This window comes from Hemicordylus capensis, chromosome 5, assembly GCF_027244095.1.
Source record: "Hemicordylus capensis ecotype Gifberg chromosome 5, rHemCap1.1.pri, whole genome shotgun sequence".
NCBI lineage: Eukaryota > Metazoa > Chordata > Lepidosauria > Squamata > Cordylidae > Hemicordylus > Hemicordylus capensis.
In genome coordinates this window covers 227832500-227849393 of record NC_069661.1, presented here as the reverse complement: position 1 = coordinate 227849393, position 16894 = coordinate 227832500, and the positions used below count along the sequence as shown (strand labels likewise).

Here is a 16894-nt window from a genome sequence, read left to right as displayed (position 1 = left end):
TCTTTGATAAAGACGACTACCAGCAAACTGGGAGCAGCTGTCAGCAGCGTGGAGCTCCATACGGCCGCTGAGTGAGGTAGGAGGTGTGTGCCTGTCCTCCTACCTCACTTTAAGCCTGGGTTGCTGATCCGGGAGCAATCCCGGAGCTGCGGATGACCAGCCCTACCTGGGCTTGCCCTGTCTTACCCAGGTAGGGCTGGTTGTGAGAACAATCATAGCATGTATTTGACCAACTGGCATTTGAGATTTTTCTCCTGAAACCCATCTCTTGGGAAACAGATGTCTCTGTTCATTCTAAAGTGGCATAGACATGCATCTTCTGACATGGGCATGGCCAGGCATGTAGCTATAAGGGCAGCTGATGTGGCTGCACATGAGCCGCCGGGTGCACCCTCCCGCCCTCTGGCCACCACCAGTCTGCGTCCCTTTGCTGAACCATGATACGCTCCAGTGACTACACCAGTGCCTGTTCTCACTGGGATGAGGCAATGTGCTTGTGCAGCAACGGTGACATCATTAGACATGTTGTGGCCCAACAAAGGGAGATCAGCCGGCAGTGGCAAGTGGGCAGCCAGGTGGCAGGGACCGCTTCATCTCTCACCCAGGGGCCGGCCTAAACATAACTACACTGCTGGGCATGGCAGTTGCAAGTAACAGAAAGCAGCCCTAAGACTGTTCCTTATGCAATGGACGCCTTATATTAGGGGTAATATGTTAAGATATAGGTCTATAGACGGAACTCGTCTTGTTCCGTTTGTCAGATTGTGTGTTTATTATTTATTTATTCGATTTCTATACTGCTCTTACAAAAATGGCTGAGGGTAGTTTACACAGAGAAATAATAAATAAATAAGATGGATCCCTGTCCCCAAAGGGCTGACAATCTAAAAAGAAACATAAGATAGACACCAGCAACAGTCCCTGGAGGTACTTTGCTGGGGGTGGATAGGGCCAGTTACTCTCTCCCTGCTAAATAAAGAGCATCACCACGTTAAAAGGTGCCTCTTTGCCAAGTTAGCAGGGCTCCTTGCCAAGTTAGAAAGTGTGTTCACACTTTCAGCTTAGAAAGGAAGAAGGCTTGTGATGAGATGGCCATTACAGGCCCTAGATTTCATGGCGTATCTTGGTTCAGTTCTTCACTGTGATTTGCTAAAGACAAAGCCTGCTGTAAGGGAATCAAGGGAAATTCTGTAAACTTCACTGCCATCTTGTTCTCAGAGTCCAGATTGTTGATGAAAACTGATGCAACCCAGTACAAGGAAGCAGCAAACAGGCTTATCCTTCGAGGACTGTGCAAGAAGTGCTTTGTAAAGGAATTCATCACAAGTCGTAACTCTTCTCCTCAAAACAAAACTGTGAGGTTGCTGATACTGAGCAAGCAAAGCGCAAACTTAGGTATACATTTCCATTGCTCACCCTGAAAGGAGTCTATGATGATTTGTGCATGTTCTGCTTGAATCCTTGAGGACTTGATCCACCTTGAGCGGTGGATGTGAAGGCTTCCAAAGCACCGGCAGCCACCACCACTGCTTCTTCTTTCCTTTGCTCCAAGGCTCCCCAGGAAGTTACCAATGTGGTAGGGTTGCCAACCCTCCAGGAGTGGCCTGGAGTCTCAAAGTGACCTTTGAATGCAATCCTGAAGATTTTAATGCCTTAATATGGGGTGGAGAGTTGTCCTTGTGGTAGTTAACTCTTTGCTAAGCAGGGTTCACTTTGATTTGCATTGGATGGGTGACTACATATAAGCCCTGTCTGCTGTAAGGTATGCCCCTTATGGGATGGGGCCATAGCTCAGTGGTAGTGCATCTGCTTACATGCAAAAGGTCCCAGGTTCAATCCCTGGTATCTCCAGGGACCTTTACACACAGCGGGTTTTACCGCGTGTTTGTAAGAGGCTCTACTATGAACTCAAAGTTGTAAAAAAAAAAAACCCTGATGCAAATAGTGTTTTTTTTAAAAAACGGGATATAAATCGGGCTACACTCTAACATGCAGTGAAAACCCCGAATTGTGTGTGAACTGCTCCCCGATAACTTGCAGGGACTTCGGGAGACTTTGGGTAAATCTGGCCGCTATGTGAACACACCCCCTCCATTCCGGAGAAGATGCAAGTTAAAGGGCTTTAAAAGCCCCATGTAAAAAACCTCCAGGTAGGACTGGGAACACCTCCTACCTGAAAACTTGGAGAGCCGCTGCTGGTCAGTATGGACAATACTGAGCTAGATGAACCAATGGTTTGACTCAATAGAAGGCAGCTTGTTCTGTTTTTCTGTGTAGCGTCAGTCAGTTGGCATTAGGCAGAGAGTGCTCCAGGCTCCAGCAGATAGTGATGTGCTCGGACCGGTCCGGAGGCCATTCTTGGGGCGGTTCGGGTGCTGGGGTGGGGATCCCTTTAAGGGCGGGGGGAGGGTGTACCTACCTCTCTCTCCGCTTGTCCCCTGCTGGCGCATGTCCGTTTAGCAAGCATTTGGGGCGGCAGGATACCTCCCTGCCATCCCTTCCCCCTCTGGCAGCAAAAGGCTTCCTACCTTTGGGCAGAGTATCTTTTCTTGCCAGGGACTGACTGGGCCTCCATCATCCCCAGAGTGAAAACAGTATTCTGTGTACCATTCATGCTGAGGGAGAGGGAGGGAGGGAGGGATCGATCTGTCTCTCGGGGGTGGGTGGGTACCACTTCAGATTGAAGGTTGGGGATCACAATTTTAAACGCTCCATTAAAACTCCTTGCAAAAGAGGAAACAGGTGCAGCATGCAAAGAACTGGAATAGAACTCTCCACCTGCTGGAATAGTTTTCTCTTTGCAGGGATACTTTTACATGGAGAATTACACCCCCGCCCTGCAGCCTGAAGTGGGGCCATACATTCTGTCATCTCATCTCATCTCATCTCCTTCCTCTGTGTGTGTAGTCCAGGCAAGCCTGACTAGCAGAGCAGGGATTTCAGGTTTCTGTGCTCCACTGCAGCCCACTGATTAATGGATGAAGTGTGCCATTTTAATTGATAAAATGTAGTTTGCTGCTTTAGTTATACAAGATACATGTGGGGTACAAATAAAATGAATTTTGTGTTCCATCCAGCCATGCATGTTATAATATACTTTGGTTACAGTAGGATTAAAATGAATTGAGTTAAAGACTTCACAGAAAAGGTGGGGTTTGAAGGAAATGACCAGCTGAATATTCAGGTGGCAACCGTCATCTGCTTTATTTATTGGATTTCTATACCACCTAATATAGAAATCTCTAGGCGGTGTACAGATTAAAACATAATATAAAAGATAAAACATATAAAATTCATAAAACAGATAAAAATAACAATTAACCCCTGCTGATTTGGCAAAGAGGCACCTTTTAACGTGGTGTTTCTCTTTATTTAGCAGGGGGAGAGTAACTGGCCCTATCCAACCCCAGCACAGCATCCATCCAGTGGCGGTTGCTGGTATCTGCCAGCAATCTATTTCTATTTCTTTTTAGATTGTGAGCCCTTTGGGGACAGGGATCCATCTTATTTATTTATTATTTCTCTGTGTAAACTGCCCTCAGCCATTTTTGGAAGGGCAGTATAGAAATCGAATAAATAATAAATAATAAAAACACATTAAAACTTAAAAATTAGATTTCAGTTAAAAGCCTGGGAAAATAGGTACAGCTTCAGGGTCCTCCTAAGAACAAACAGAGAAGAACATGCTCTTATTTCAGCAGGGAGCACATTTCAAAGCTCTGGGGTAGCCACAGAGAAGGCCTCGTCCGTAACCGGACCTCTCTAGATGATTTGCTGTTAATAAGAAAACGTTGGTTCATAATCAATATTGAGCATTAAATGGAGTCTCACAGTTTTTCGTGATATTAAGATAAGCTTTTGATAAATAGTGTATGCTTGGATTGCATTTCTTAATGATATGACAACTTTGTTTAAACAGACACACACATATAGTGAGAGAGATTATACATTTCAATTTTTAAAAATTCACACACAAGCAGCAACACAATTCAGCAGTTACTACACACACATCTCCAGGATGGAAAAAAGGAGTAGAAATATGGGGAAACATTGAGACAACCTGAGCATTACCTGATTGCATTTGATTTGAAAGAAGTGGCTTGGGAAGGAAACGATCTGGCAGAGCTCCTGCCCTGATCAAAAATGCTCGCTTGCAGCATTTATTATGTCCTTTCTGCATCTAAGACACTTCATCTTTCACTGAGACATTTCCAGCTCATTCGTGTACCAAACTCAATTTTTGTCCTTGTTCCGGGAAAGCTATAACATACACAGGTGATGCATCTAGCAGCAAAAGTATATGCACTAGAGATAAGGAAAGTGTGACAAACATACTATATTCTGTTTGGTATCCGTTATCCAGCTTCTTCCCTTAAAAACCACCTAGCTCAGGAAAGGACTATAGTTCAATGGGGCATCTGCTTTGCATGCAGAAGGCCCCAGGTTCAATCCCTGACATTTCCAGGTAAGGCTGGGAAGAACTCACCTGAAGAGCCACTGCCAGTCATTATACTCAACTAGTTGAACCAACGGTCTGACTCAGAATAATGCGATCTGTGTAGCTAACTAAGGTTGTGCCGTTGAGTCGGTGTCGACTCCTGGCAACCACAGAGCCATGTCGTTTTCTTGGTAGAATACAGGAGGGATTTACCATTGCCATCTCCTGCACAGTATGAGAGGATGCCTTTCCACATCTTCCTATATCGCTGCTGCCCGATATAGGAGTTTCCCATATTCTGGGAAAAACACCAGCGGGGATTTGAATCCACAGCCTCCTGCTCTCTAGGCAGGTTGCTTCCCTGCTGCACCATTAGGTGGCTGTGTAGCTAAGTAGGATACCAGTATTTTTAGGGATGGCAGTGAGAAATCTGGGAAGTGTATGCCAGGATCTGCTGTCTTGCAGAGTATACTCAGGGGCTACTATCGGATCACACATATGCATGATCTGGGATTTATGACACAGCTTCCCGAGTACTATACTGCAAAATTCCTGGGGTGTACCTCTCAGATGTGCAGAGTTGCTTTTTAGGCTGCCAAACAGTCCTGGCTTGGTTTTATATCCAATTAACGAAACAGTTTCAAAGGCTTTTTCACACAAGCTGACACTTAACTCAGTTTCCTGCATTCAAGTGTGAAAGCTAAATGTTCTTCTATTTAAAATTAGCTCTCCTCTTTCTAACTTCCTTTAAAAATGTTCACAAGTTATGCATTTCAGATTAAAGGATGTTATCCTATGTAAAAATTCCTAAAGAGTTAAAAGTGAAAATTTAGCTGACTTAAGTCACTATTAGTATTTTGTAGTATGTTTCTGTGTGTGCATGCACAATGCTTTTCCAGGTATGTCTCTAGGATATGTCTCTAGGTAACTGCTGCCTCTGCCTAACGAATAGGCAGACGTTACTGCATGTGTTCACGAAATTACATTTTACAAGTAGCTGTGAAAACAATAGTTTCATGCCTTGCCTCTGAATGCTTAATAATTCCTCGTCACTTTCATTTTTATTTATTTTAAGATTTTGCCTTTCCTTTCCATTCTGAAAATGTTCAAGGTGGCCTGTGTGTGTGTATCGGTCTACCTAAAAATCAGGGCTGCTCAACTTTGGCCCTCTTGCTGATGTTGGCCTACCACTCCCATGATCCCTGGCTATAGACCACTGTGGCTGGGGATTATGGGAGTTGTAGTCCAAAAACAGTTGGCAGGCCAGAGTTGAGCAAGTCTGATTTTTACACACACACACACACACACACACACACACACACACACACACACACACACAACATAACAAAACATCATATAAAAATGAAAACAGATTAGTAAAACAGCAGCCTGTTCATCCCTAAATATTCAGGGAGAGTCTCAAGTAAAGATCACAGAACTATACAACTTTTAAAAATGTTTTCTTAGTCAACTGCATGGCAGAGGAAGGCCTGCTATTGGATCAAAATGAGCTGTGCTAGCAGCTTGATTGGCTTCCAAATTCACAGGAGAGCCCCAAGAAAAAGATGCCTTTTTCTGGGACCTTTTCAGCATTTCCAGTATCATCCTATGCACTGCACAAGAGACTGGGAAGCTGCCAAGTAGAATCTGAATGCTGCCCTTCTCTTCTTTTTTCATGATTTAATCTGTCTTTCACATGCTTGGCAATAGTTAATTAGTTAAAATTGAAAGTGGTAGATTTTTAAGATACTGGCTTGCCTTTATCTCTAATTAGGTTCCAAGCTTGGTTCCTAAGCCAGTTGAGAACAGCCTTCTCGGCCTGCGTGATGAGAGATGGGAAGCTGTCCGAAGCCAGTTGACCCCAGCCTTCAGTGCTGCAAATATGAAAGAGGTAAGATGCGCTAAGCAGGTGTTGCTGTTCCTTACACAAGAGGCTTTTCTTTTCCTTTCTCTTATGCTGGATATTTCCCAGAGTGTGCTGTGTTTAAATAACCAAGTAATGAATGACTGTCAGTCATCCCCTGCCAAACTGTTGATGCCTCACTGATTTGCCTATGTGAAGTCATTGCTGCTTTGGGGAAGCAGCAGCTGGAGAGCCTCAAGTTGGCCACTCCTGAAGGCAACCAAGATGATCAGGGGCCTACTAGAGCACCTTCCTTATGAGGCAAGGCTACAACACCTGGGGCTTCATAGTTTAGAAAAAAGACGACTGCGGGGAGACATGATAGAGGTCTATAAAATCATGCATGGTGTGGAGAAAGTCGATAGAGAGAAATTCTTCTCTCTCACACATAACACTAGAACCAGGGGTCATCCCATGAAATTGATTGCCAGGAAATCTAGGACCAACAAACGGAAGTACTTTTTCACACAACACATAATCAACTTGTGGAATTCTCTGCCACAAGATGTGGTGACAGCCAACAACCTGGATGGCTTTAAGAAGGGTTTGGATAACTTCATGGAGGAGAGGTCTATCAACGGCTACTAGTTGGAGGGCTGTGGGCCACCTCCAGCCTCAAAGGCAGGATGCCTCTGAGTACCAGTTGCAGGGGAGTAACAGCAGGAGAGAGGGCATGCCCTCAACTCCTGCCTGAAGGTTTCCAGCCGCATCTGGTAGGCCATTGTGTGAAACAGGATGCTCGACTAGATGAGCCTTGGGACTGATCCAGCAGGACTGTTCTTCTGTTCTTAAGTTCTTACTTAATACAGTTGAATTTATCATTTCAATAAAGGGAGTGCAGACAAAGAGAGTGGTTAATTGATCTTACACATATGAATGGACACTTACACTAAGAATGGACACTTGGTGCATTATGAGAATATTTTATCGTGACGCTTTGTTCAAAAAGCAAATTCAAGAAATAAAAGCTGCCAGGGGGTCTTCATGAACTGGGTCCATGGCAGAGGACTAGGATTAAAGCTCCTCTCCACCATGGTCCCAGTCTGTGGTAGGAGGAGTGCCAATCCAGCTGCTATTCACTTAAGATAAGATAAGCCCATGGGGGCTGATAACAGTGCTAATGTTTGCCTTGCCAGCTAGAGCAGAGTGGCTATGGCCCCATGATTGTGGGGCTCTGTCTGTGCATGCATAGGATGTTCAATCACAGCAATAACAGAATCATGGTCATAGCCCAAGATGCTGTCTGTCTGTCTATATATACTGGCACTGTTCCCGTTGGCTTAGCAGCTCATTTTATTTCTACCAACTTGAGAGCCGATCCTTCAGATTCTACAGATTGCAAATATTCCTCTTGCAAGAGGAGGTGGAGTCGGCTTGAAGAAGGAAAGTAGGAATTAACCTTCATGAATAACTTGGCCTTAACCATTGACTGTCTCAGAAAGAGAACTTTGCTCTCTATCAGACAGCTGTCTGAAGAGCCGATCTCTCTCACTTAGAGTGCACAAGGATGTGTGGCTCACACACACCCCGCCCCCCCGGTATGGAGAGGAGGACCCTTTTATTCTTTATTCTCATAGCCATAAATCACTTGAACAGAATGCAGTTGCAAGATAGCATCTTCAAACTGGAAAGGAACTTTGCATTGCTCTGTTGCTGTTTTCTCTCACTATTTTCCTAGCCCTGAAAAACCCAGTCTATGCTGTTACAAACTTCTAGTCCATTGATACTCTGTCTCCTAATTAAAAAGCTAGGGTAATGTCCCATTACCATTTAACCCAATGGTTAAAAATTGTTTCTGAAACAAACAAACACAAAGTCATCCTTTACAATTTTATGCTTAAAAAGTAAATAAATTCCTCCCTATAGTGCCTGGTCTTTAGTTGTAAAAAGAATTTCCACTGGGCAGAAGCCTGTGTTGTTTTGACATGCTGCTGTCGAAATCCACAGTAGCTTCTAAATGTGTCTGGCTCCTTTAGCTCTATAGACAGCTGTTGCTTAGCAACACCAGCTGTCACCTCCTTATTATGGTAAATTCTAATTGGCCATAAGCCTGGCAAGGACCGCTGATTAATCAGAACTGACAATATCATTGGTTATGCACCTAGACAACTGACTCTGTCCCTAGTTTGATAGTAAATTTCACAAATCCTTAGGATTTTCAGAGGAGGAAAAATACATTCAAATGGCTGTCCTCAGATGGGGGGTGGGATTCTGGGGGAGAGTGTTTTGCATTGCTTAGGCAGAAATTTAATCTCTCTTACTATGGGTCATCAGCACAGGCAAATCCTTGCCTTCAGTTTTTCTCTGTTAAATTTAACAAAAGATAAAGCCCCTGGTTTGTACAGAACAACTCCTGCTGGCATGAGCCAGATAGTTTAACAATACAAATGGTTCCTTGGACATTGTGCTTTGCAGGGTCGGATGTCTGTGTCTACGGAGTTAATTATTTAAGGGGAGAAGATAATACACACTGTTGCATCTCATGCTGAAGGGCTGTGAAGGAGCAGCACCAACCGTTAGAGAAGAAAGACAGCTGAAGCTCAGAGATGTCAATTGCAACCTGTTTATTTTTAGTTTCTAGTAACAGCTCTATTCTTAACTCCCTGTTTTAAATTCAGCATGTTAAGAACGATAACAGGATGCTATAGGCACTAGAAAAAGGGGCTTCTTTTTTCTTATTCTGCTCTAATTAGTGACAAGAGGGAATGAGGAAGCTTCAACAGCAATCCATGCACACCTAGAAGGGTTGTTTTTTTAAAAAATACACCTTTCTCTTTTTCTCAGAGGAGTGTCATATCCAAAGTAGAAAGTCGTTCTAAAGTAACTACTTTTTAAAAAATAATGATGCTAACGTGTTCAGTACCGAATTTAGGGGTGATATTGGCTCTTATCTGTGTTGTGGCACTACAGTCTAAAGGAGCTTTTGGAAATGTCATTAAAATGTCTCTGGGGGAGAGAGATAGAGATTTGTATTTATATATATTTATAACTACTACTACTTGTATACTGCCTTGTAAAATGTTTCTTTTTAAAATAGACAATGTACACTTTTCTAAATTAATTTCCAAGAGGTCTCATTTAAAGATGCCTCATTTAACACGGGGGAAGGAAAGACATTTTTAACTCGGATGATAATATTGCCTGTACTTAATGAATACTGGATTGATTCTTTTAAAAGTTCTGTGAAAAGCACCATTTGCTTTCATAGGAACTTTGGCTGTTCATTGAGATTGTCATCAGAGGCCCTTCTCTGGGTGTCCCTATTTTCAGAGATTAAGAGTAAAACACATGACATTTAAAGTGCTATTAGCTCTTATGGGCTTAATTTTTCTTGAGTTAATAGCAGCTGGATGAGGGCACCAGTGGGAGCTTTTTTCCCTGGGATAAAAAGCAGTCACATTGTGGGGAGCAACGGATGGGGGGGGGGAAGTCTCCCCCCCCCATCTCAATCTGCTGGGGCCCTGATCTGTCTGCTAAGCCTATTGACTAAAGGAAACTAAGCTGATCAGGGCTAACACTTTAAAAATCACATTTAGTTTGGCCTTAAGTGGATGGTGATATAAAACAGGGCCTTTTCTTTGGTGGCATACCATCCCTGGATGGCACAAACTCTGTTAAGTTTTATGTGCCATCTTAAGATGTTTTTATTTGTCCCAGCTTTTGATGCTCAGTGATGTTGTTTTATTTGGTACTGTTTGTTGCTGTTTGCTTTTTTCTCGTTACTTCTTGCTTTTGTTTTACTGCTGCTATAATGTGTGTGTTTTTGTTTGTTGATTTAAAAAAATAGTGGATTGTTTTAATATTATATAATTTTGCAGGCGGCTTTGAGAATTTGCTTGAATTGAAGAGTGAAATGCAAATCTTTCAAATAAACAAAAAAGCCATCAAAATTAAAAATATAAAGTTACTAAGTGTAAATTGATCTGCATAGGAGATAAGTGCTTTTCCATTTGAACAAATGGAAAGATGAACATTATCAGTCTTAAAGATGAACATTATCAGTCAGAGGCCATTATTTTTGTCATAGGAAACCTCAATGAACCTGGAGAAATGTGTCTAAAGCAGAACTGTAGCTGAGAATTATAGCTTAAAGTGATTTAACTCCTCTCGCTCACTTTTATTTGGTCACTACTCCACTTTGAAATCAAACCAGAATTTCTCCAAATAAATCAATATTCCTTCATTGCTGTAGATCTCTGCCCCTCCTCTTTTTTTGACCCTCCTGCTGTTAGTGCTACACTGAGAGCTTCTCAAGTGATGGATATTAAATTTTTTTAGCATTACTCATCCTATAGCTAAATTAAGTTCTTATTTGAAATTGATTTAAGTATGTGTCTCTATTATTACACACACACACACACGGCTGGTTTTGTAGTTCGTATTTATTATTTTGCGCAATTTTGTATTGTTTTATCCCTATCTTGGCCAAATTAATCCAAACAGCGTGGAATTTTGTTGGGCAGTTTTATTGTTGTATGACACAACAGTGTTGCATAGTGCCAGTTCAAGTCATTCTGTGATTTTGTTTCCTTATATCAGCTCCGGAAGTAAGATGAGAAAGTTAATCCACTTCATCAATTCATTCTCTCTTTTTTTTGTTTGTTTGTTTGTTCGATTTTTAGACCTCCCTTACAAAATAGCTCAGGGCAGTTAACAAGCATCAAAGACCCTTTAACAATTTAAGAGCACTGGAAGGCTAGGCCGAACAGGTAGGTCTTTAGGGCTCTCCTAAATTCCAATAAAGAATTCAAATTATGGATATCTGCAGGGAGCGCATTCCACAGTCCAGGAGCGGCTACAGAGAAGGCCCGCCTCTGGGTCGCCACCAGACAAGCTGGTGGCAACTGGAGCCAGACCTCCTCAGATGATCTTAGCGTGCAGTGGGGATCAGACTGTAGAAGGCGCTCTCTAAGGTAACCTGGACCTAAGCCATTCACGGCTTTAAAGGTAATAACCAGCACTTTGTATTTTGCTCAGAAACATATCGGCAGCCAGTGCAACTGTTTCAAAACAGGCATAATATGGTCTCTCCGAGTTGTCCCGGAGACCAGCCTGGCTGCCGCATTTTGAACTAACTGAAGTTTCTGAACTACGTACAAAGGCAGCCCCACGTGGAGCACATTACAGCAGTCAGGCCTGGAGGTTACCAGCTGGTGCACCACTGTTCTGAGGTCATCCTCCTCTAGGAATGGACACAGCTGTCGAATCAGCCTAAGCTGATAAAAAGCACTCCTGGCCACAGCCTCCACCTGAGATACCAGAGTGAGGCCTGGATCCAGGAGTACCCCCAAGGTGCGTACCTGCTCCTTCCGGGGGAGTGTAACCTCATCCAGCACAGGGAGATCTAACTCATCCCTCAGATTCTGAGTCCCTACAATGAGCACCTCCATCTTGCTTGGATTCCGCTTCATTTTGTTATCCCTCATCTAGCCCATTACTGCCAGTAGGCAGGTATTTAGGGAATGAACGCCATTTCCTGATGAAGCAGATGAAAGAGAGAAGTAGATTTGGGTGTCATCAGCATACTGATAACACCCAGCACCAAATCTCCTGATGACCTCACCCAGCGGTTTCATGTAAATATTGAAAAGCATTGGTGACAAAATGGAGCCCTGAGGGACTCCATATAACAACTCTCATTGAGAAGAGCAACTGTCACCAAGCTCCACCATCTGGGATCTGCCCGAGAGATAGGAGCAGAACCACTGCAGAACAGTGCCTCCTATCCCCAACTCTGCCAGGCGACCCAGAAGGATACCATGGTAGATGGTATCGAATGCCGCCGAGAGATCCAAGAGAACGAACAGAGTCACACTCCCTCTGTCAATTCCCCGGCATAGGTCATCCATCAGGCCGACCAAGGCTGTCTCAACCCCATAGCCCACTCTAAAGCCAGTTTGAAATGGGTCTAGATAATCAGTTTCCTCCAAAACCGCCTGGAGCTCGTTGGCCACCACCCTCTCGATCACCTTGCCCAACCAAGGGAGATTAGAGATTGGTCTATAATTATCCATCGCTGAGGGATCTAGGGAAGGCTTCTTAAGAAATGGTCTGATTGCCTCCTTCAAGCATGGAGGCACCTTACCTTCCCTCAGTGATGCATTTAGGATATTCACCAGGCCTCCTCGAATAATCTCCCTGCTAGATCAAAGCAGCCAAGTCGGGGAAGGGTCCAGAGAACAAGTGGGGACCTCACCGCTCCAAACAGCTTGTCCACATCCTCAGGAATCACAGATTGAAAGTGATCCAACCTAATACTGCAAGAATGATCGCTGAACACCTCCTTCGTAGACCCTGCAGAAAAAGTGGAATCCAAGTCGGCCCGAATACAGGAGATTTTGTCCGCAAAGAACCCACTGAGGGCATCACAGCAGAGCACCTCTGAGAGCCAATTAGAAACAGAAGGAGTAGAAATTAGACTCCTCACTACCTGGGATAACTCCGCCGAACATGAATCCGCAGAATCAATGCGAACCGACCAGAACTTCTTTTTTGCTGTACCTCCGCGTAAGCCCTCAAGTGGGTCACATGCTCCATCCTGTCAAATTCAAGCCGAGTTCTCCTCCACCTGCGCTCCAGTCACCTGCTCAGCCACTTCAACCCTCGCAATTCCTCAGTATACCAGCGAGCCAACTTTGAAGCGAGTCTGGAGGGACGCTTAGGAGCAATAATGTCTACTGCTCTGGCAAGTTCCTTATTCCAGGTTCCCACCAGGGCATTGACAGAATCACCTGCAGCACCAACTATGAAACCCTCCAAGGCCTTTTGGAACTGTACTGGGTCCAGCAGCCTTTTTGGGCGGACCATCCTAATTGGTCCATCACCCCTGCAGGAGTGGATTGTGGCCGTGATACCAACCTTAACCAGGTAGTGGTCTGTCCATGACAATGGGGAAACCACCGGTTCCCCCACCCACGGAAAACCCCCCTGATCGAAACAGAAGACCAAATTGAGTGTGTGTCCGGCAACGTGAGTTGGTTCCGATACTAGTTGGGATAGGCCCATAGTTGTCATGGCCGCTATGAACTCCTGAGCCGCACCAGACAAGCCAGCCCCAAAGTGGGTATTGAAGTCCCCCGGGATCAGAAGCCTGGGACACTCCAACACCAACTCCGCAATCAGTTAGTTCAGCTCAGTTAGGGAGTCAGCTGGGCAGCGGGGTGATCGGTACACCAACAGAATCCCCAATCTATCCCTAGTTGCCAGCTTCAAAAATACATACTCGATATAGGTCAGGTGCCTCACAGGGGCCCTGTAAGGGGAATGGTATTCTTATGGACCACAGCCACTCCACACATACACACACCCCGACCACTTCCCCTAACCTGCTCCACAACAGAATAACCTGGAGGGAGAAGCTGAGCCCACACTGGGTCACTCGCCTCCCCCAACCAGGTCTCAGTTATACATGCCAGGTCAGCTCCCTCATCCATGATCAAATCATGGACAATTTCTATCTTATTCTGAACTGAACTGACATTACAAAGGAGTAAGGCCAGGCTCTGTGGGAAATTGGAGTTGCTCCCCAAGGCCTGAGAGTTGACAGAGCAGCTGGAAGTGGAAACAGTTACTAAATTTTAGAAGCACTTCCTTTTTTGCTACCTATAGGACTGGTGTGTGTGTGGGGGTGTGGGGGTGGATGGATTTCTGTGTTCTGTAGTCTGCCTGTTTTCACCATCTTATGATGTTCAATTTTTCTGCAATACTTAGTGCAACATCAGCCTTTTGTACAACCAGTACAACAGAGACTGGAAGATGTGCATTAGAATCCATTATTAACTGCTACAACCTTATCCCAAGCACATAGCTGCATGGAGTTTAGAATTTTGTGCTAAAAACAACACCCCCGCCCCTCGCACCCTGCATTCTGTAACACACCTATGAATTGTGTTTATGCTGCCTTCTTTCTATCAAATCTTGCTAGCTGTCTTCACAAGTCAAATGACCCATACTGAGCACACTACTGGTAATCGTTCTGAGTTTCTAAACTAGACTCATCGATGAAATGATCTTGACATTAAAAAGGGTGTGACGAGGCAGTGAAACCTAGCCATTCTAGGTAAACTTTGCTGTTTTGCAGTAAAGCAACTTGCTTGGTTTTATGGTAATAAAACATTCCCTCACCATCCTGTGAGCCAGCTGGTATCACACTCACAGTTGTACAAGTCAAGCTTCTTTCCATGGAAATCAACTGAGACCAAATTGCTGAGGGGTAAACAATTCTGAAGACCTGGGAGAGATGTTTCATTTAGAGCCCGAAGTTGACAGAACACGAAGAAAAATCCTCATGTTGCTCCCCCCGCAACCCTAACCGCCCTGACCACTTCCTTTCATAAGGGCAGAAGCATGCCGTTACTAGGGAATGCACAAAACATGCTTGTGGAATTCTACTTGTTTGCTGTTCTGTTAAAAACAAGTATTGGCAGAAGCCAAACATGGAAAATGTGAACATTTGACAATGAAATGTGGGAACTGAAAATTGTGGGTTACATGCAAAGTTGCTGAACTGAACTTCATAGCAGGGACTACTGCGCACACTGGTGATACGAAACAAATTGCATTTTGGAATCTTCAAAACATTTGTAAAGCTTCTAAAGTAGACAAATATAGGTTTACGAATAGAGATATTATTATTTCCTTGTTGATATCTTTGCATAATATATTTATACCCTATCCTATCCACAACATTATCTCAAGGTGTCTCACAAAGCCACCTATAATAAAAGACCAAGCATGAAAAACGTCAGTACAAAAGATCAATACAAATATGAACAGTCTAGGGCCATGGTCCTATGCATGCTTGCTTGGGAGTTACTCCATTGAATTTAGTAGAGATATTTCTAAGTAAATATGCAGAGGATTGCCTGGTAAGACTAGACGTGGTTAGATGGTTAGACTAAGTAGACTTTGCCTGAGCCAAAAAAGCAATCCCCAAAACAAAGGTATGTAAAAACAAGAAATGTCCATGTGAATGCAGCCTTTTTTTTTCTTTCTTTTTTTTTTGGCCTAGTAACTAACACTCATAAGGGTACCAGGCCCATGGTCCCAAAGCCAGGGTGCCACTTCCAAGAAATCGCTTCCAGGGCTTAAAAATAGGTATTTATGCAGTACATTTATTAGGTCCTCAAAGAGGTGTGATTCTCAAACAACTAATCTGGGGGAGCAAAAAGGTAGCAAGGAATGTTATTAGGGGAGTGGGGATTGTGTTATAATTAAACCGATATAGAGGTAAGGTAATTAAGATAATTAGTTATCCCACCACTTTTAGGGATGTGCATGGAACCCGGCGGGGGGTGGCTAAAGGGGGTGGGGGGGTGCCACTTTAATTGCGGGGAAGGGTGCATGTGCAACCAGTACTTCCGGCCAAAGAGGGGGAAGGGGCAGCAGGGAGGTACACTGCTGCCCCGAAGGCTTTTATGGGTAACGAGCGCCGGTGAGGGAAAGGTGGGGGGAGGGGTAAGTGCACCCTCACCCGCCCTTAAAGTGGCACTCCCCCAGCCTCGAACTTCAAACCCCCCCCCCAGTGTTCAAACCTGTTCAGAGAAGGGCCTCCGAACAGGTTCGTGCACATCCCTAGCTTTTCCCTCGCCAGTGTCCATTTTTTGTCAAAACCCATCAGGGCAGCAGCGTACCTCCCTTCCGCCTCATTGCCCGCATTGTCCGGATATGACTGGAAGTATCTGATGCGCTGGCTCAGGAGCTCATGTCACACCCACCCAGGCACTCGTCAGATACTTCCGGACATATCCGTGCAACGGGGCAGCAGGGAGGTACGCTGCCATCCTCATGGGCTTTGACAAAAAATGGATGCCAGTGGGGGGGAAAGCGGTGGGAAGGGTATGTGCACCCCCTCCCGCTCTTAAAATTAGATACCCCCTGCTGTCGAACCGGTGGAACCGCCAGTTCCGTGCACATCCCTACCTGGCTACACTGACTTTGGCAGCTTGTTCCAGAATAGAGGGGTGAGTGAAAGGCTTCTTTGAACACCTGAGGCTTTTAAAAATAATTAATTCAAGCTCTAGGACCATAATATACTTTGACTGTATTGCCTGACAGATTGCTGTAAGTACCAGTCTGTAGATGGGGAAGCAAAGAGGGGAGCGAGGAATATTTTCTTTCAGGGGTGAGTTTAGAATCTCACCCCTGCCAACTGAGCAAAGAGGTGCCTTTTTAATGTGTTGATGCTCTTATATTTAGCAGGGGGAGAGCAACTGTTCCTATCCAGCTGCAACACAGCATCTCTCCAGTGGTTGTTGCTGGTGTCTACCTTATGTTCCTTTTTTACATTGTGAGCCCTTTGTGGACAGGGAGACATAATGAGTTTTTATCATTTTTATGTGTAAACCACTTTGAAAACTTCTGTTGAAAAGCAATATATAAATGGTAGTAGTAGTAGCGTATGCAAAGATCAGACTGATCTCCAAAAGCTGGTCTGAGAGTGATGGCGGGGGACATCTTGCCACTCGGCTTGTGCCCCAATAATCTGCCACCTGAGGCACCTCCCTTCTGGCTGGCATACTTGGGAAAATATTTTCCATCTTATTCTGAAAATG

General features: G+C 44.4%; 1 protein-coding gene across 11 annotated transcripts in view; it reads left to right on the top strand.

Moving 5' to 3' along the window:
• Positions 1-16894, top strand: part of TBXAS1 (thromboxane A synthase 1) — a 402124-nt gene that overhangs the window by 252924 nt on the left and 132306 nt on the right. For all 11 annotated transcript variants that reach the window (XM_053257591.1, XM_053257594.1, XM_053257596.1 and 8 more), the window contains one exon: positions 6213-6329. In XM_053257591.1, the coding sequence (XP_053113566.1) occupies positions 6213-6329 (117 nt within the window). The remainder of the gene's footprint in view (positions 1-6212; positions 6330-16894) is intronic.